The sequence below is a fragment of the Thermobia domestica genome, chromosome 6, assembly GCF_964235325.1.
Source record: "Thermobia domestica chromosome 6, izTheDome1.hap1.1, whole genome shotgun sequence".
Classification (NCBI taxonomy): domain Eukaryota; kingdom Metazoa; phylum Arthropoda; class Insecta; order Zygentoma; family Lepismatidae; genus Thermobia; species Thermobia domestica.
In genome coordinates this window covers 99,756,570-99,778,035 of record NC_137459.1, presented here as the reverse complement: position 1 = coordinate 99,778,035, position 21,466 = coordinate 99,756,570, and the positions used below count along the sequence as shown (strand labels likewise).

The window sequence follows — 21,466 nt, the reverse complement described above, 5'->3', positions numbered from 1 at the left end:
TCTTATGATAACAATACCGATTTCCTAATTAAATTCAATGTATAGATAATTGTTGAGTTGATTTTGAGTTCAGCGTCCCTTTCAGCAGCGAGGCTATATGAGACGGGACCTACTGATTAACGTGGAATCCGAACTACATGAGCTCCCGCCGGGAATCGAAGCAGGGTCTCCCATGCCAAAGGTATAGATAATTGTGTCTTATAGAGCAGCTAATATTCTTGCTATAAAGTATAAAATAACTAAACATTTGATGTAAATAAATGAGAAGCCTAAGATATTACAGATTACTAAAATTGCGATTTAACTCAATTTGAAGCATTATACATCTATATGATTGTTCAAGTTGCTTTATAAAGATGGAGATAATGAATTATACTATTTTTTTTTTTTTTTTTCAATTTAAATCTTGACGTCCCTTGCTTATATCGGCTAGGTAAAGGAGACGATGATGATTAGAAATGAATGAAAATGGTGGAACGAAGAAAGTGGCAGGAAACGGGAGAACCCCTGAAAACCTACGCACACGGTGTTTCTTCACCACACATCTCACTTAGTGCAAGCTGGAATTGTGTCAAGAACCTCATGCGCCAGAGGTGAACGCTCTACCACTAAGCCACCGCGGCCCTGAGAAAAATACAACCTCTCTCTCTCTCTCTCTATATATATATATATATATATATATATACACTTGTATATAGTAAATATAGGTATCTGGAGCATGAATAATTTTCACTTTGGATCTATGGTTCCAAGTTGGTATTTAACTAAGAACTATGTTCTTAATGAGTTGAGTTGATTTGGAGTTTAACGTCCCTTTCAACAGCAAGGCTATATGAGGCGTGGACGTATTGATTAACGTAAAAACCGAACCACGTGAACTCCCGACGGGAGTTGAAATCCGTTCTTATTGTAAGAATGTTAATGTTCCTTATTTTAACGTCTCCGTATGATTTGATGGACATGGCGAATAAATACGACCGGGCTTTGAAACGTGACAGTTCATCTGACTTTTTTCAAGCACTTCAAAATAAAACTTTATATTTTGAAAAAAGCCATTCCTATATTGAAAAATACTTACTATACTCAGGCTCGAACCGCCGCCCTTTGTTTCTAGAACTTTAAGAGCATTATTATACAAACTTGACCACAGAGGCAACTTACGAAAATATGCATTGTGATATAGCTAATATAATCACTCCAAGCACAGGTTTACACTTGGAGTTTTAAATAGCCATTTTCTGTCTTTTTCAGTAATTTCAACTGAAGATATTGATTGATTGCCCATATTGGAACTTTGCTTGAAGTGTGAATTGTATGTTCATCTCAAAATACATTATTTTGTGTTGTTTCAATTTCACGTATTTGTGAGTGTTCCTAATACCTGTGCACTGTGTGGGGTCATTTTCCCTCAAATTTCCCTCGGAATATTCTTCGGGTAATTATGACAGACTAAAGTTTCATAACAATCAAAGTTTCTTTTTGCTTATAATTTTCTTATTTTGCTTTTCTTTTTCTCAAAAATCATAAATAATTATTCATTACTACACTGCTTTATTAAAGAAAACACAAAGAAGCAATAATAAAGAAAACTGAGTTATTAATGAAAATGTGGAAGTTACAGTATATGCGAACTTTTTTTGTCTCAAAATACATGTACAGTAGCACATGTATGAAGAAATACCCATATATATAATTTATGCATGCACTATAATTGGTTGATTTATTTGATACTAGCAGAAGTCTCCGTTCTTCGAACGAGAGGCAAAAGTAAGTTTTAATGAACAAAGACTGTAATTTTTAATATTATTTAAATTCTCCCTCCTCCCTTAAGAATAGGTAAATTATATATATATAAAATACGAAGTAAAAAACTTCTCGTCAAACGAAAGTTAACACATATTGTTCGTCACTTAATGATCACTGTTCCCTGTTCGTCATATCAGTCACACCCCAGTTTCTTCACGTTTATCAAAATATTGTGGGAATGAAAGAATACTAAACTTTCTCTGCTAATATAGTATTTCTTGTGTTGTTGCCAATCACTGAGAAAACAAAAGTCTAAAATGAATTATGACTTCATAGTTTTAGATGATGAACTGAGAAGGAAAAAAATACCACCTGAACACAGTAACAAATGTACTGAGTAGTACTTTGCACTTGGCAGAACAGTTATTTGATTTTTGCTAAATCGTGAAGTGTAACGTGTGCACAAAAACGAAACAATAATGTCATTCTTGCTATACTTACGGATGAAAGAAGTGGACCACAAACAGGATCGCTGCGACTATACTTGTGGATTACATTAGCGTAATCCGTAATGAAGTTTTTAATCCACTGCATGTGCTTAATACGTACATCAACGTTGTCGTGCGATACAAATTTTACCGCTTGCTTCAGTAAGTGTCGCAACTTGGACATCCTGGAAATAAAGTTTGAAAATATAATTAATAAGGAAGTTGAAAATATATTAAAACCAGAAGCGCACACTTTGGCGATTTGCTCACACTGGTATCACAATGTGAGCATATTTTCATTGCAAACAAGTAGTAATGTTTAAAAAATAAATTACTCATTATTTTAGTGTACTTATTTATATTTTAAAAAATTGAACTTCATCCATGGATGTAAGGCGATATTTTTCTCTTTGGCTCCTCAATTACAAATACTGAACACAGTACCACTAAACTCTCTCTACTTTTAATCTGGCAACGCCATCTCATGAACATAGCAACGTGGCGCCTCATTGCTACTCCTCTACTTTAGTTTTTTTCTTGTTTTCCCACTCTCCAGTTGAAAAGGTATTTAAGTGGAGTACTTATTGTATACCTTTTTCAGTGATATACTTTCACTACTGTCTGATAAGGTATTTGCTTTATATTCCCACTTCGGAGATTTTCAGTCCTATAAATATTTCTGTAGTACAACACCGTAGTGACTTTATCTGCAGGGAGAGTGAGAAGGTGGGTAAGGGATTCATTACAGTGGTCATAAAATACTCAGATTACCGTTCCAGTGAAGTTGTTAAACCTATAGGATTTTGTTTGTTCCAAAAACGCCGATAGCTCTTCAAATCATCATCTACTTAAAATACATGTACAATAATCCTGCAACCCAGGAAAATCCGTTGTTTTCAGTATTGGTGGCCACACAGAACTCCATCTCCGCTTACTTTCATTACTGCCTTCAATTTCATGTCCAGGCTTCCCACAATATCCCAAAAACACAAACCATTTCCTCTGTATTAGTTCCAACACCGAACCTTTGCTACCTAATATCATTCTAACCTCCATAGAGAACTAATATTTCACTCATCTATGGCCCAGCACTCTTGAAGAACTAGTAAGCACAAGCCCCGAACTTCAAAAGCTCAGTACAAAATTCCCACGACAACTAGCTTACTTGTTCTAACCATAAGGTTAGGGGCTTGTACTTACAAATACTTTAAGGGCACTGATGAGACAGATCAGTGAAAGTAACACTAAAATCAAATCAAAGGCACTCCCATAGAGGACTCACACATCGACCTATAGACGAGGCACTTACAAACACACATATCCCACCCATTACCACTCCAGTTTTCTTTCTAGCTACGATTCATATACAACTTGACCTTTTGTAGACAACGACCAACACAACCCATTGGAACTATTCTCTAACCAACATATTCAGTCAAATTTACGTGTTCATTCTCAAACCATACCGTTACATACTATAATGCACACATACAGAAATTAGTGACAGTGAGATCCTTACAAAGAGTATGGAATATTTCCACTTCAAAAGCTCCTACCCTCACTAAATTAAAGATTCCCTAACCAATCCTAGGTTACTCAGGGACCCCGTACTTGTTCCACTACATGATCCCTCAAACCTATCTTAAGAATCTCTCGTTAACAGACTCCAAACACGGATATCATATTAGCGTTATCTGTTAACAATAACGAGGAAGGAATTGCCACCATCCTAGTGTCCATTCTGAACCTAGTACGGTACGTTTGAAGTGGTGAGTTTGGGAAATCTTGGATGATGTAATGAAGTAGGTTTGATCTACACGTAAGTCTGGAAAAAACAATTCTGAAGTCTGACGGCCAATAAAGGACAGTGACTGTAGGTCGTCAGGACCACGTGAATTTAACTCGGTACTTGCTTAGGTATTGTAGAATTCCAACGATGATTGGGTGTGGATAAACAGAAAAGTGCCGTGTATGAATCAAAGTCACAGAACATGTTGTAGTAAGTGGAGTACATCATCTACGCGGCCCATAGATAGGCTGACGTATGAAAGAACCATATGAGTCCCCTCGATCTGAAGATAATGATTAGTAAAGATTGGGCAAGATGAATTAGGAATTGTTACTTTTTTTTAAAGAGTTCGAGATTTGTGTTTAGAAGTTGTTCAAGATTACTGAGGTTGAGTAAATAAAATAATGAAGTCACATGTACACAGGTAGAGGTTCAATGATGAATAAAAGATAGGAAACAATGTCTTTTTAAAGTATGATAGGAGAGTCTGGACGTGTGGTTGAAGAAAGTAAAACGGGAAAGCAAAAATGCCCTCGATAAGTCTACTAATAAAGAAACAATCGGTATTCCCGAGTTGAAGGGTTTGGTAATTTTAAGGAAATAGAATGAAGGGATGTCGACTGTTTCTGGTGTAAGAAGCAAGATGGTGGCCTGGCTTCTACAACCATATAGCCACTATCCTTGAAATTGACGTCCCACTTGAAAATTGCCATTCGAAATTGACACAGAAATCAAAATTATAAACAGTATTCTTAAGTTACGTTTACTTTAAGAGCTAATATACTCATCACATTAATAATTCCCTACCCTATGAACCGGCATCTAACGCTATCTATTCCGCCACACCGTCCTTTCAACATCTACCACGATCCTATCGCGAGTACATTCCAAGCAAGGATATCCCCTCTACTTTATCAGCAAACGACTTAATTGTAAAGAAAGAAAAGAAAAAACGCAAAGGAAAAAGTGTTAACTTCCTACTCCAATTTCCTTACCTAATACCATACCAAGCTAAACTCACTAAAGAAATTAATAAATATTGCGTATTCCTCATTCACCGTCTCAGTGGAAACCCAAAAGCCTTTCAATCCATTCTAAAATAATTTACCGAAGGCCCCCAATTTTCATTACGAGAAAGTCGTTTTTCTGGGGAAGTTCTTTGATGGATAGTTTACTTCTGGGGGTGAGTTCTGGGTCGATTTTCTTCATATTTCACAAATAAATACATTACTTCACTAATAACCTGACAATATGCCATATCTCATTAGTTTTGGGAGGTCCATCACGGCTATATGATTAGGGTACGGAAGTTCATGTGGTTTAGAGCCCACTTTAAACTTAATGTCCATGTCTCATATAGTTTGACTATTGAACGGGAGGCTAACCACGAATCAACCAACCAATCATTCCCATATGAAAAAGTGACAAATTCCAGGCAATGTTCCGTGCATGTACAGGTACATGTTATTTTAACAGGTACTGTACAGGTGCCTGTGTTTGGGAAAACATGTGATACATGCGTAGTTGGTGTTCAACGTCAAAACTTGTCAAACATGCAAACAGGTACAGGCACATATAAAGGAAACATGTAATGTACATCTATAGTACAGATGCGGCCACATGCATGGGAAACGCAAGTTTTTTCCCTTATATCCAAGTACTTAACAAGTACATGTAAAGAACGTGGAAAGTATATGCAGAACAACAGAAAGAATGCAATGTACAAAACTTGTACATATTGTAAGGATCCCCACAACACGACAAAAGCACACGTCAACACAACACGTGTTATTGATTGTAAACAGCGTAGCAGACGAGAAGCCGACACGAAAGACCCCGAGGAACGCCGAAAGAAGACGGACCTCACGGAAGGACCCGAAGAGGACAGATAAAAGCCCGACCACCGACGGACCCGGCATCAGTCAACCAACTGATCGTAACCTATCCTAAACCCTGGAGGCTGATATGAAGCTAAGGGGATCACCTTAAATACCATACCTCGTGAGGGCTGCTATTAGCGGAGGTTTCCTAGAACCGAATCCTTGAGAACCCTGCAGGCTGCTATGAAGCTAAGGAATTACCCGTACAGAACGTTATAACCTGTAAACCTTGGTCATTATACAGACACTTTGTTGTTGGAACTTTTGTAAACACAAAAGACTTAATTTTATAATAAAATTATTGACTCTACCTATAAGTCATTACATGGTGATAGGCACCGGAGTTTTATACGGGGCGCCCTTTTTATTAACTTTTTAGCAGGCACTGATAAGGTCAGTATCAAAATCCATCTAAGTTTCGCTATCCCTCCACTCTTTTCTTTTACCTTTCCCGAGTGCGATTTATGCCGGGAACTAGATCAGGAGAGAATAATACAAATATGACAGTGTGTGCATTTAATATATCCTTTAACATGCCACATTTGACGAAGTATTCCGGGCACGTGCACGAGGAACCGGACAGGTTTTTCATGCTATTCCATCATATGGCAACCAGCTAAGAAGAAGGAAATTTTACCGATATATCTACAAGACACAGCACTAGATCTCGTGTTGCAGCTTAAAAACCAAAATCAATTTGGTACGATATCCTATGAAGCTTTAAAATCTAAATTAGTGGCATTAAGTAGGCCGAAGGTCCCATTGTATAAAGCGGAACAGGAATTATTCAAGGTCCAACAAGGAATAGATGAATCCATAGATTCATATCTTTTACGTAAACTACGAGCAACAACAACAGGATTTCCTTAACAAGATAGCGTTAGAAAGGTTTACAACAGTGGACGCCTTACAGACTAAATTAAACACCTTGGAAGCCGCCAACGATCTTAAGAAAAAGAGAGCACGCAGAGCTATCGCAAAAACTGCACATGCTATATGGCCAAAATTCCATACCTAACCAGCAGAATATATCCTCTGGATTGCCAACCAAACCAAAGACAATGTATCCTGTACAACACACTTATATCACCATACTTATCCTGTACAAACGCAACCTGTCACACAACCAATGCACAGTTCTGTACCTACATATCAATAACAATTTAGTCCCTTTATGACGACTACTCAACTTAATCCTCAAGAATATCAGAACACGACTCAAGAACCAAAGACCGTTCCCCACCACGAGCATAATCCTCCACAAAATGACCTATCTACCTTGGACAATAAAATGGCAGAATTGTCGCTAGTGATAGCTCTGACAAGTTACAAAAACCAACAAGGATATAGGAAAAGGAATAATAATAATAACGGAAAGAAAAACGGGAACAAGCCCAGAACAGTCAGCAGGGCTACACCCACAGAAGATCAAATGTTGGTATGCGCGATATGCCGAAAGCGGGGGCATGGTGCATCCGTTGTTATAAGCGTCAAAAAAGTGTAAGGCAGCCCCTGGGCAAGGGGGCCGACAGCCATCATCATCCGGAACATGAAGACTAGAGAGAAACTAATAAACATAATAGCATAAATTAGGAAATTCCTGTGATAAAACAATCAGGACAATTGGTAGAAAAAAGGGAAAACATTGTCCTAGAGGATGAAAATGACAGGTCATATTTAACAATTAAAACTAAATCAGGTCCTCAGAATGCAATAATTGACACCGGTAGCACGATATCGCTCTGGCCAGCCGATACCTTGTCCCTGGCAGGGTTGGCAAAAAACATGGTGTTTATTGAAATAATCAAGAAATCAGTTTTTTTTTTTTTTTTATTTAAACCCGGTCTATTTGGTTTAAGACAGGTTTTTTTTGGTTTAAATAATTTGCTCTACTTATTTATATTACATATGGACAGAAATAGGTTTGTTTCGCCTTGGTGTTATTATGCATCAATTGGGTTATGCTGCATGGGGTTACATAATCTCAAAGCGGTATCTAAACCGCTTCTCGGCTTAAATCCGAGAGAATTTATTCTCCATTTTGATTCGAAAGCTGGACTAATTGGCCACAAATGCGAAGAATTTGCCAACTCACCCACGAAGGACTACTGATAAAAATACGTTGTACTGATCTATACATACTTCTTAATATAGTTGTCAAGAGTCATTTCAGGACAAAAAGATAAACAGTTGCACAAATAAAACCATTATACAGAATTATATATAAAACGGGAAACTCCCACCCTAGCCATTGGAAAAATCCTGTTATTACTTTAAATGCAAAGCAATAACGGAAAAATCCCTTTATTTCTTGCCATGTAAAATTTTATGGTCAACGTATCATAATCAATATGCTAAAACAGGTATTAAATTACAAATTTAGTATGTAGATATCAATCTATAAAATTAAAACAAAGTCTAATCCAAGCTAATGTTGGAAGCTACATAGGCAGTCGATAAATTTTGCTAGTGTCTGTCAATATATTTAAGCAACCTTAGTTTCTTTATAAAACAACAGGCATTAAGGCAAGCAGAAATATACAATTTGGTTTCGCTTCGTATGTTTAGGCTTAACATCCTTATGTAATATCTAGGTTATTAAGGAGAAGACTTACGCTTAAAGTGACATACGAACCGCTACTTGGTTTACACTTGAAAGAAGGGTTGTGGTTCGACCGAGAAGTGAATACAGGACGCCTTGAAAGGTGAAAAGATAAAATTAATGCAGATGGTTTGGTATGTGGAAACGCCACCATTAAGTTCATACGATTAGAGCATTTTTCGTTCTTCTTCTTCTTTTTTTTTTTTGTTTAAACTAGCCAACCCTGCCCCTGGGACAAATCCAATTCCATTCCAGACAATATTTGTTTGTCAAATAGCACTGATAAAATTTAAAATAGGTTAAACATTTACTCATTACTTTCGAGTAATCGACAGGACAATGCCAATAATTATAGGAATTGATTTTATCCAACGTTCACATTCCACCATCGACTTAAACAAGAATGTCATTTCTTTCTTTAACCCGTAAGTACTCGAGCACTTTTATAACAGTAGTACTCGCGCGGGGGTCCAGTAGACTCCCAAATTGATATTAGTTTTATTACAATAAAATATATACATATTTTTTAATAATTAAGACAATGTAGCACAACTCTAGACATGTATTTAAAAGTATTTGCTGCAATAGGATTTTTGAAGTCGTTTTGAGACATTTTTTTCATATTTACTCATCAGGACTTCTGGCTAGGAACACAAAAGTTACCTGGTTGGGGGGTCTGTGAACACCCCGCGCGAGTACTTAAGGCTTAAACGTCCACGGAAGCCACAGCTACCAGCTGAGAGCAAAGAAAATACACTGTCAGCTTTTACAACTCAGATAATGTTGCAGACAGACCACAACTGCTTATACGTGACTAAGCAAATAACTACCTCCACACTCACATACGTTCATTCAAGTGGCAGCAAAGAAAAAAATAGCCGATGCGGAATTCTTGTATATATATATCATTGCTTCCTGGAATACATGAGAAAGATAGGTTAAATGCTCTTGACCAGAAGATAGAAACAGGCAAAATGACGATTGTAATTTCAAATCCTAACAGTAACAGCGTCATTTTAAACAAGAATACCCCAGTGGCGGTTCTTGAGGAAGGGCACGAAATTTCTTTTAACGCCTTAAAAGAACCAAATTTTCGAGAAAAAGCGTACCAGTTTAAGACAAAAGAAGAAACTGAAGAACTTTTAAAATACACAGAGAAACTTTTCAATAAAGAGCTATTTGACGTCAACCCTAACTTACACAAAAAGCAAACACAAGCAGTTTATGAACTATTGTTCAAGTATAGGGACGTTTCTACGTATGCCCCTGACGGCATCGGATATTTTAGGGGATATGTTCATAAAATTAGGATTTCTAAGTCTGCTGTATTTCACGACCGTTCCCCACCAATTCCATTACATATCAGGAATCAGGTCGACAAACATAATTATTAAAACAGATTCAAGAGCTTATCAAGGCAAAAATAATTAGGCCCACAGACAATAATGAATATTGCTTTTCACTTCTGGTGCTCAGGAAACCGAATATGCAGTAATTTCGGATAGTTCTTAATCTGCAGAAGTGTAACCGTTATACCAAGTATTTATCGGTGCCATTTCAACCAACAGAGGACGTTCTAAACTCTATAAAGGGGAAAACCTTCATGACAACCGTTGATCTCTCCAATTCATACTTCCAAATGTTGCTGCATCCAAAGAGCCGAAAATATATGACCTTCGAGCTCAATCATAATCAGAAAATCATACGAAAATGAAATGAAATCTTTAAGTTTTACGTCCCATGGTTATGCGGGTTAGGCTAAAGAAGACGGTCATGATGAGAGATGAGTGAAATGGAATGAAGAAAGTGGGAGGAAACGGGAAAACCCCGAGAAAACCCACGAGCACGGTGTTTGTCCACCACAAAGTCCACACGGCGCGAGCTGGGATCGAACCAGGAACCCCAAGCACCAGAGGTAAACGCTTTACCACTGAGCCATCGCGCCCCCAGAAAATCATACGAATTTTTGAGGTGCACAATGGGGCACAAGACGAGCTCCCGAAGTCTCAGTGTCGCCACGAGGATGATTTTGGAGGGACTACCCGATAGGATTACAAGCTTTGCAAATGATCTTGTCAGCAGAGCATATAACTTTCCACTGCACTTGCAGGATTTAGAATTACTATTTCAGAAGCTTAGAAAACACGATTTTCGGGCATCAGCCAAGAAGACACACATCGGTTACCATGAGCTCCCTTGTTAGTGGAGAATCCATTAAAATATCTCCAAAGATAGCGAAGAAAATACGAAATTTTAAGAGAGCGACTACAAAGCAAATTCTCAAAAGTTTTATCAGCCTATGTTCATATCTTAGAGCGCATATAAAGGATTTTACGATAAGAATCGAGCCTTTCCAACAATTAGTAACATCCAAATCTAAATTTAAATGAACAGAGAAGCACGATGTTGTCTTTGAACAATTGAAAGAAGACATATTAAACACCTCATCACTCGCTCATTTTAACGATTCGCTAGAAATCCTCGTCTATAGTAGGACAGCGTAAGCTCGCGGTAGCAGTCAAATGCAAGTAGCTGGAATACTCGCTTGCTATGATCCAAAAACGGACACTGAGAAGGTGGTTGCCTACTGTTCTCGAAGATCGACGAAAACTGAAGAGAAAGCTAGCATATGGCAAAAAGAATTATACGCACTTATATATACTTTGCGTAAATTTCGCTATTTTTTGGTGAACAGAAGATTCAATCTATACGTAGACGCAAAGTGCATAGTAACAATGAACACACAACCTGATCAAGTTGGAAAATATACTAGATAAAAACTATTCTTAGCCGATTATGATTTCGATATACAGTATTTACCAGGGTCTAAACATCCAGCAGATATAATCAGTAGGCTCGAACAAACACGAGATATCAAGATAGAAGAAGAAAAAGAAGAAAACAGCGACGACGAAGAAGAAGACTATTATACCTTTAGGTCAAATAGTCTTCAAGTTAATACTATAGAAGTGGAAAAGAACAACATTCTCCCAAACATCGCAAGAGAACAGCGTAAGGACGACAAATACAAGAACATAACTTCTGTTTTAGAAGGGGAAGGAACCGGACAAGATCTCTACAGTTAAGTCAGCAAGATTTTTTTGTCTTAAAAACGGCATATTATATAGAAAGCAAAACCATCCTGATTATGGTTTATTATATCTTCTATGCGTACCCAAATCGTTAGCCAACTTGTAGTTCACAACCTTCCACTGCCAAGCAACTGGCCTACATTTCCGTTTCTCAAAATCGTATAAAACCGCCATAAAGAAATTTTATATGCCGCATCTCAAAAACTATCTTGCTCACAAAATACGTACGTCCCAGGACTGCCAACGTTTAAAGAAGCTACCACAAAAGGAACAGGCCGAACTACTACATCACCCAGTAGGAGAAATACCAACATGGGTATATGACGAACTCGGGCGTTTCCCAAGTAAAGAAGGAAGAAATAAATACATACTAGTAGCCACAGAATTAGCTACACGTTATGTGATTGCAAAAACAGTGGACGCCGTAAACGCGGAAAATACAGAGAATTTTTGGAATATGATATTATTCTAAAATTCGGAGCATTTACAACGCTGAATTGGGACCAACATCCAGTACATGGAGTGGCTCGTTTGCAACATTTAGCGCAGATTTCACCTATAAGTACTCACCCGCATATAATCATGCTTCGATAGGGTTGGTAGAGCAAACCAACAAAATTATACAAAATTGTCTTAAATTTTTCGTACAAGAACACCATACGGATTGGCAAAGATGGTTACCGCACGTTATTTTTGGCATCAGTACTTACGTACCTGGAGGAACCAAATATTCAGCACGCTTCTTATTATTCGGATACGAACCTAGGATCCCGAAAGTATGTACACTCGAATCACAACATATACAATTTGACAGAGATAAGTTAGCAGCCATCAGGAAGAAAGTACAAAATAACCTGGAACAGGCATATAACAAACAAAAACAGTTATATGATAGACGCCATAGACAGACAACTTATAATCCAGGGGACCTTGTTTTAGTATATTACCCCACAAGAAAAAATGGTTTACCTGAACACTTTACCAATCATTACGATGAACCAGCACAAATTGTTAAGAAGCTTAATTCAAATTTATATCGAGTCGAATTACCACCTAAATTCAAGCACAGAATTCAGGAAATCGCGGTGGACCGTTTAAAACCATTTTACGAGGACTAAACTGAGGGAACACACAATTAGGAAGAGGGAGGCAGAAATTCAAGAAGAATTTAACAAAATTCCAAGTACTTACCGGGAACAGAAGAGGGACTAACAACAGAAGAAACAAAAAGAAAAAAAGATACACTGACGTAATATCGCACTTCTTTATTTTAATTATAAGCTGTATCTCATTCTGTTATTTAACTTCGCTACATTAGTATTTCCGTTCTTCTAGCAAAATGAAAGATCAACTTTTTTTCTTTTTCTTTTTTTTAGTTTCAGAAGTCATTAATCCTTGCAAGATCGAAATACAATGCTTTCTTGTTTCTAGCATCGCTTCTTCGATACGAAGAACATGAATGATTGATACGTCACTTTTTCTCCATATACAGGATGTTCCTAAAATCTGGTCCTTCATACCATTATACAGTGTGACCAGAAATTCTCACACACTTTTTCTATTTTTTAAAAGAAAATTTCCCAAATCCTAAACCAACAATTATCCTTTCTTAAATCTAATAATAGTTTATTCGCGCCTCATATTTCATAAGCCCCGTTACAAAGCAAAAACTTAACCAATTGGCTAAACATAGAAAGACTCATCATTAGACACATTCAATTCACCGACGCCTACTACTACTACGAAAATGAGACTCGACCGATATAGACTATAAACACTGGATGTGACATAAACATAGAAACCAACAATTAGTGAACTAGTATACATTTATTAATTACAGTGATGACACTTCTGCCCACTCTAAGGGAAATGTTAGTGACTGCTTAGATGGGACGGACTATAGTGTTATTACCACTACACATATAAATATCACAACAAAGTATCACAGTTATTTTACAGTGAATTATAGTGTTTTACAGTGTCTCCAAATGTGTGGTGCTGATAATTTTCATTAATAACAATTGTTTATTTTTCTCAAAAATAATCTTCCAGATTATTTTTTTTTCCAGTGTGGGGGTGTAAGGATCCCCACATCACAACACGTGCTATTGATTGTAAAGAGCGTAGTAGACGAGAAGCCGACACGAAAAACACCGAGGAACGCCGAAAGAAGACGGACCTCACGGAAGGACCCGGAGAAGATAGATAAAAGCCCGACCATCGAGGGATTCGGCATCAGTCAACCAACTGATCGTAACCTATCCTAAACCCTGGAGGCTGCTATGAAGCTAAGGGGATCACCTTAAATACCATATCTCGTGAGGGCTACTATGAAGCTAAGGGGTTACCAGTAGAGAACATTATAACCTGTAAACTTTGGTCGTTATAGAGAGACTTTGTTGTTAGAACTTTTGTAAACACAAAAGACTTAATTTTATAATAATCTCGGTCCATTATTGACTCTTCCTATAAGTCATTACAATATAAATGAATACAGGTAAGCAACATGCATTTAAGGAAAATAAATGTCACAGGTGAATGTATTGTACTTAGCAGACGTGGATAAAACACATGCACAGCACAGGAATGTATCGACAGACTCTTAGTAACATGTAAGTGTATTAGAGTTTATGACACTAACTTTCCATATTAATAAACAAAATTGTATGCCTAGTTTACTAACCAAAAAAAAAAAAAAAAAAAAAAAAAAAAAAAAAAAAAAAAAAAAAAAACTTACCTACTACCAGATATAACTGTATGTTGTTCTATTTGCTTCCTCACTGCCTCTGGTATAGAAGCTCCCATAAGAAAATGAAGTTCATTGAAGTACGGATGTAGCACACGATTATGTTGAACAATCAGGTAATTAAGCAGATCAGAAGTCTCAGTAGGATATACTTTAAGAACTGGTTCCAATGTCACTGCAATAAGGCTTAGAAATGGTCCAATTTCGGCAACCCCAACACTATAAAAAATAAAACAAAAAAATCACATGATAGTTTTATGAACATATACTTAAATACATTCTATATTTTAATAAATATCTTTGGGTTTGTTCACGAGCCCATGAATCAGATTGAAAGGGAAAAGGCTAAGGATAAAAACTGGATCCTCAGTTTTCAGTGACATCACTAACTCGTGCAAGAGAGCACTGTCAGTGTCTCTGAAGAAAACTGAATATTATGCAGGATTAAAAGGTAACATCATTTAGTCATTCTGTATTTTCAGTACTTGCAAACGTACACAGGTATTATAGCCAATAAAATGCACTTACAAGAAGAAGGCAGAGTGTGGTAAGTGAACTTCGGGGCCATTTTTTGCGAGGTGATAGTGCACATTTAAAGAGTTAATATTACAAACTGGGAAAACGCAACGGCTAAAAATAACGGAGAAAAACCTCTTAAAGTTTTCTACTCGCCACATATATCGTACGAAGAGCAAATTTACCAAGTGACGGCGCAGCAGAGTGAGGAAAATCTGCGACTCGTATACAAAGGGTCCCGAGTTGCATTCCTGTTCGAGTCAAACTTTGTTCTGTTTTTATGCTTCAACCGATAAGGTAGCCATTTGCAACTATAAATAAAATATTAATTCACCATATGTTTATAATGAATAAAACAATAGAAGTTTTCAAATCACTTGTACAATCTTTCAATGCTCCATGTTAACTAGCAAGAAAATTTAATCTATTCCATAAATATACTGATATCAAGAGTCATATTATAGTTATGACAGTCGTTGTGTAATAAATGTTCTTGACGCTTCGTGTCTACATCTGTTGGGAGTGTGCGAATTACAAAGGAGTTGAGGAGCAAATCCCCTTTGCTAATACTGGATGTTGCTATAACCAAAGGAGATTTCCCCTCATTCCCCTTGTAATTCGCAAACTGTCAACAGATGTAGACACGATGCGTCAAGAACATTTTTTACACACCGATTGCGGTAACAATAATATTTACGGAATAGATTAAATTTTGTTCCTAGTTAACATGGAACATTGAAAGGTTTTACAAATGATTGAAAATGTCTAATTGTTTTAATTCATTATAAGCATATGGTAAATTAATATTTTACTTATAGTTACAAATAGCTACTTTATTGGTTGAAGCAAAAAAATAAATAAATAAATAAATAAATAAAAAAATAAAAAAGTTTGACTCGAAGGGGAATCGAACCCGGGACCCTTTGCACTTGAGTCGCAGATTCTTCTCACTCTACCACGCCGTCACTTTGTAAAATTGCGCGTCGTGCGATATATGTGTCGAGTAGAAAACTTTAAGACGGTTTTTTTCCATTACTTTTAGCCATCGCGCCCTCCCAGTTTGTAATATTAACTCTTAAATGGTCACTACCACCTCGCAAAAAATGGCCCCGAAGTTAATTTACCAAAGTCTGCCTTCTCCTTGTTCAATGAAATATACAAAATTATTAGGTATCCCAAAAAGGTTCTGATGGATTTCCACATAATAGTTTTTCAAGTACGGTTGACGTTTGGATGGAAGAAAATAAATGTAGATTTGACGGGAAAACTAGCAGAATTCCACGAAATGCAACTAACAAAATGAAAATTAGGTATGAAAATAAAAATCAGATAACAAGGTCACCACTATAGGGTAAATAATAAGCGAGGATAAAACTTATGTAACTATGTAAAGAAGCGTACTCATAGTCATAGTAAATCAACGTTACAGCAGTGCTGTGAACTCAAACTGGAAAAGAGAAGGGGCCGCGGTGGCTCAGAGTGGTAGAGCGTTTACCTCTGGTGCTTGGGATCCCGGGTTCAATCCCAGCTCCCGCCAAGTGAACTTTGTGGCGGACAAACACCGTGTGCGTGGGTTTCCTCGGGGTTCTCCCGTTTCCTCCCACTTTCTTCATTTTACCATTGCATTCATTATTTCATAATCACAGTCTCCTTTAGCCTAGCCGGCATAAACCTGGGACATAAAACTCAAAGATTTCATTTTATTTCATTTCAAAATGGAAAGAGATACACACACATAACGAGAAGCAAAGGCACTATGCAGAAGGGTTGTATCTTAGTCAGATATGACGTAGATTATTTAACAAAATGACAATATGGCATGCATAATTTTCCATGAAAAAAAACACACAAACACACAAACACACACACACACACACACACACACACACACACACACACAAGGGGTAGTTTGCCCTTGGGGGTGTTTCCTTCGTTCTAGTTTTCCAAACGTGCCTATTATAATTTTGTTTACATTTTACAAATGAACGTTTTCGTAATAACTACAGCACAATATGATTCAATTTAAGAAGTGAAAGCGAAAAAAGTTTAGTGCGGTGGCTTGTATATATATTAGTTTTAAATACAGTATTCTTACTTATTATGAGTCAAACTTCCTATATTTGGAATATAATATACCATTTATACTAAACATTAATTATACGAGGCGTGTCTAGAAAGTAAGTTTCTCTAGGGCGGTAAATACGAAGACACAAGCGACAAACAATTTATCGCCACAAGATACAGCAAGTGACATTATTTTTCAACATATTCACTATCGGAACTCAAACACTTGTCATATTACTGAATCAACTTCTGTATTTCGATGTTGTAAAAGTCAGCTGCCTGTGAGTGAAACTAGTATCCCAGTCTCTTCTTATTTTGCAGCTGGATGTCAAGTTGTTTCGTCACCCACCTGGCACACAATTTCTTGACACTGAGGTGTGCAGTGACAATAGGCTTCGGAAATCTGTAGGAACTGGCTGCTATATTCAGTTATCGTGAAGCAACGGTTCTCCAGAATGTGCTGCCATACTAGGTTCACAAGATCCTCTCACGAGAAACGGCCGCCTACTTTTCTCATCATGGGCACTCTTCCAAGCTTCAAAGAAATGCCTGCACCAACGGCCATAAAACAAAGAGACTATGATACTGGTTCCATTCCCAGGTGGATGATTTTTACGACATCGGAATACAAAAACTGATCCCACAATATGATAAATTTTTGAATTCCGGTAGTGAATATGTTGGAAACCAGTCTTCTATGTGCTGTATCTATGGCAATAAAAGTTTTAAAGTCACTGTGTCTTCTTTATTTACCGTACTAAGGCAACTTACTTTCTGGATTTGCCTCGTACATTAACGTAATATCTCGGCATTCTGAATACACTCATAAATAAAAATGTATACCATAATTTGGAGTATTTTATCGATAATTCCCTTTCTATAGCATCTGAATTTTTTATTTCTTATGTTTCAAAATTTGAACTTTTAATATCTTTCATCCTCTTCAAACTTCTTTATTTCTAAAGATAATCCCAGACTGCGCGGGAGAAACAGTATAAGTCAGAAACTGGCCAAAATGAGGTGTCAAAACTGGAGATTATGTATCATTCTCCACCTCCGGTTAACTTGGTATAAGTAACTTCTAAACGTGAATTGAATAACCGCGTCTTGGTGCTGTTACTGTAAGTGATCCATACTTATGCTTGGTAAAATAAAAAATCGCCTCCTGGAAACTTGTTTTTTCACTTATACTGTTTCTCCCGCGCAGTTTAGAATTGTCTTTTTACATTCTTTAATTATCATAATCACGAATCTGCATTAATTCCTTGAGGTGATCTTCATATCTTTTAAAAGCTGCTATGTTGTTAAAATCACGAGTATTTTAACAAAAGAGACACTGACCAAAGCTTAAAACCCACTTTATTTTAAATTATAATTTGTAACTGTTTCGGATATCTAGCATATCCTTCTTCAGACACTATCGAAAATAAATGAAAATACAGACATATATATATAAATATTGTTATGACAAAGTTTAAATTCTTTAATCCTCATATATATAGTCATTGTTATGAAAAAGTTTAAATTCTTTTAACAGACATATATATATAGTCATTGGTGTACTTTTTTATTTTATTTTATTTTTTTTTTTTTTTTTTAATTAATTTATTTATTTCCTATTTACTGAGGCCTTCAGCCAATCCCATAAGTCTTCGTGTTCACTTTCCAATTAATCACGTTCCTTCATTTTTGGTTCTTATAAGGGCCTTTTTTTAAATTTTCTTTTTCTCTATGCTATTCAAACTTCCTTGCCATAGTTCATTAATTGGTAAGCCCCCTGTCCAGTTCATCAGTTCATCTCTTCCTACCTTCTTTATCCAATCCGCTTCTTTCCACTTTCTTATTATCATTCTTTCCTCCATCTCCAATACTTCCGTCTTATCCCAATTAATTCCGTGAGTCGTCTCCTTAACATGTTTGTATATGGCATCGGTATCTTTCTTCCTCCTAACATCATCTTCATGTTGTTTTATCCTTTCTTTCATTCTCTCTCCTATATATGACATATCGCAGTCCTCACACCATACTCTGTAGATGACTCCTTCTTCCTCTTCATTAATCTTTTTAGTTCCTTTTTTATTTTTCTTCTTTATTGATCTTAATAAAGTTTCTCCACTCTTTCTATAAGTTCTGACCCCTCCTTTCTTCAATAAATTCTTCAGTTTCTCCGTTTCTTCTCCCATACTTTCTATGCCATGCCATTTTCCACTCTTATTCTCTTCATTCTTCTTTCTCTCTCTCTTCCTCTTCCTGCGTTCTTCTTCCTTCTCTAACTCTTTCTTGCTGTAACCGTTCTTCTCTAACTGTCTGTTGGAATTTCTGTATGCTCTCCTTCCTTCCTTCCTCTTCGTCCTCCAGCATTTCTATTCTTCTTATCATATTTGTTATGAAATTTCTCTTTGTATTCCTATCCACGTCGCTCCTCTCATGGCAGTACACTCCCGCTGAGCACTCTTTCTGGTACCACCTCGTAACCAGCCCTTCTTGTTTTATTATGGTAATGTCTAAAAAGTTTATTCTTCCATTTTCTTCCAACTCCATGTCCAAGCTTATGCCTTTTTCTTTATCTTCCACACTATCTTTGAAGTTCTCTAATTGTCTCCTAGTCCCTTTCCACAAGCCTAGACAGTCATCCACATACCTACAAAATATGATCAAGTTCTTACACCCTTCTTCTTTCACCTTTTTCTCCCATTTGTTCATAATTATTTCTGCCAGTACTGGGCTCATCCTCGAACCTATACTGATTCCTTTTCTTATTTTTACCACTTTCTCCCTTATTATACAATAACGGTTTTCCCATATTACCTTCAAAGCCTTAACTACTTTCTCTTTTGTCCATCCTTTTATACTTTTACTACCCATTTCTTCCTCTATGACACTTAGTATTGCTTCTCTACTAAGGCTCTGGAACATAGCCTTAACATCAAGACTAAACATAAGTTTTCTGCCTCCAATAAGATCCACTCTTCTTAACAATTCCTTGGCTTCTTCTGTGTTCTTCACTCTGCACGATTCTTCTTGTCCTTCTCTTATGCTTTCACAAATCTCCTTCAACTCCTTCTTTAGTGGCTCCCAGTAGTTGCCTCTACAGTCTAGTACTGGTCTAAGCTTCACCTCTTTCTTGTGTAATTTTGGGAAACCTTTCATTCTTGGTATCCTTCCCTGTATATTTATCCATTTCTTGAAACCTCTTCCTTCTTTCATTACTTTCTTCAATAGATCCCCTTCCTTCATGTCCTTATCCCCTATAACCTCATATGTATTGTCACATAAATCTTCCAGTTTCTTCTTGTACCATTCTTTTTCCATAACTACCACTGCTCCACCTTTGTCCGCCTGTTCTATTACTATGTCCTTCCTGCTTCTCATTCCGTTATTCGATAGTGTCTGAAGAAGGATATGCTAGATATCCGAAACAGTTACAAATTATAATTTAAAATAAAGTGGGTTTTAAGCTTTGGTCAGTATCTCTTTTGTTAAAATAATCAATCCAAAGCCATGAATAGTCTTACTATCACTTGAGTAATAGGAACTCCCTAAATACCTTCCTGAAATCTGATTGCATTTTTTCTGAATCTTCTGTACTTTCTCAACTTGTCATGACCTTTTCTGACATTCAAGATAAATGTGAACGCTGTTATATTCTGTACCTGCAACCCTCCACTGCAATACATGTTTTCGTTAAGTACTTAAGCGTAGAATTAGAAAAATAGGCATTGTGTTTATATTGCTGTCGGAGTAATTTTTGCTTATGTTGTACTATCGGTATTCGAAAAGTTACGAAATTATTAAAATGAGAATGATTAATTACATTCCTTACTTTTGTCATTCATTTTGTTCATTTGTGTAACTACAATGTGTTGATTGCATTCAGTTTCGTTACTGGAATAATCGTATGTTATTTCTGCGTTACTGTTAATATGATCATTGAATATGGATATGAGGATCCAAATCATCTTCGGCTTTGGCTCTGCAAGATATATCATCTAGCATTTGTCTAATTCTTTCAATACGCAACAACCATCAATTTTTACAAGACCACTTTGGCATAATGCAGGTATGTTTATCAGAGTAATAACAGTTAAAATATTATTTTCAAAACGAAGCTTTCATAAAAAAAATTTTCTTTGGAGGGAGAGAGGGAGGTAAACAGAAGAAATGAGGCAGATTATAAAAAGCACTGTTTTAAATGGTCCGCTATAAGCAATTATAATCAATCAAGCTTTTATGGACTTGGCCCAATTTCTTCTTTTTACCCCACCAAACCAATCTCCTTTTTGGTTATTTTATAAAAGTACTGTCCTCAGAAGTTTTTTTTTTCTTATTTCGTTTTTTCTTTTCTTTTTTCTTTCTTTTTTTCACTCAGCCAGTTTTTCAAGTTTGTCGCAGTTTTACAACGCGAAACAAAAGTAATTCATGAAGATTCCTTGAATGTTATACCATACATGCAAACTCCAGAGCATTTTCAGTTGCGTAACGGAATATTTGGTCTAGGAATTAATTCGTGCGGGTGGACAAGAGATGGCGGAACGAACGGAGC

At 36.6% G+C, this 21,466-nt stretch overlaps 1 protein-coding gene across 4 annotated transcripts in view; it reads right to left on the bottom strand.

Annotated features, from left to right (window-relative positions):
* The window catches only part of LOC145688127 (serine/threonine-protein kinase ATR-like), a 381,701-nt gene that overhangs the window by 168,431 nt on the left and 191,804 nt on the right, over positions 1 to 21,466 (bottom strand). For all 4 annotated transcript variants that reach the window (XM_081761899.1, XM_081761900.1, XM_081761902.1 and 1 more), the window contains 2 exons: positions 14,335 to 14,562; positions 2,248 to 2,419 (listed from right to left, as the gene is read on the bottom strand). In XM_081761899.1, the coding sequence (XP_081618025.1) occupies positions 2,248 to 2,419; positions 14,335 to 14,562 (400 nt within the window). The remainder of the gene's footprint in view (positions 1 to 2,247; positions 2,420 to 14,334; positions 14,563 to 21,466) is intronic.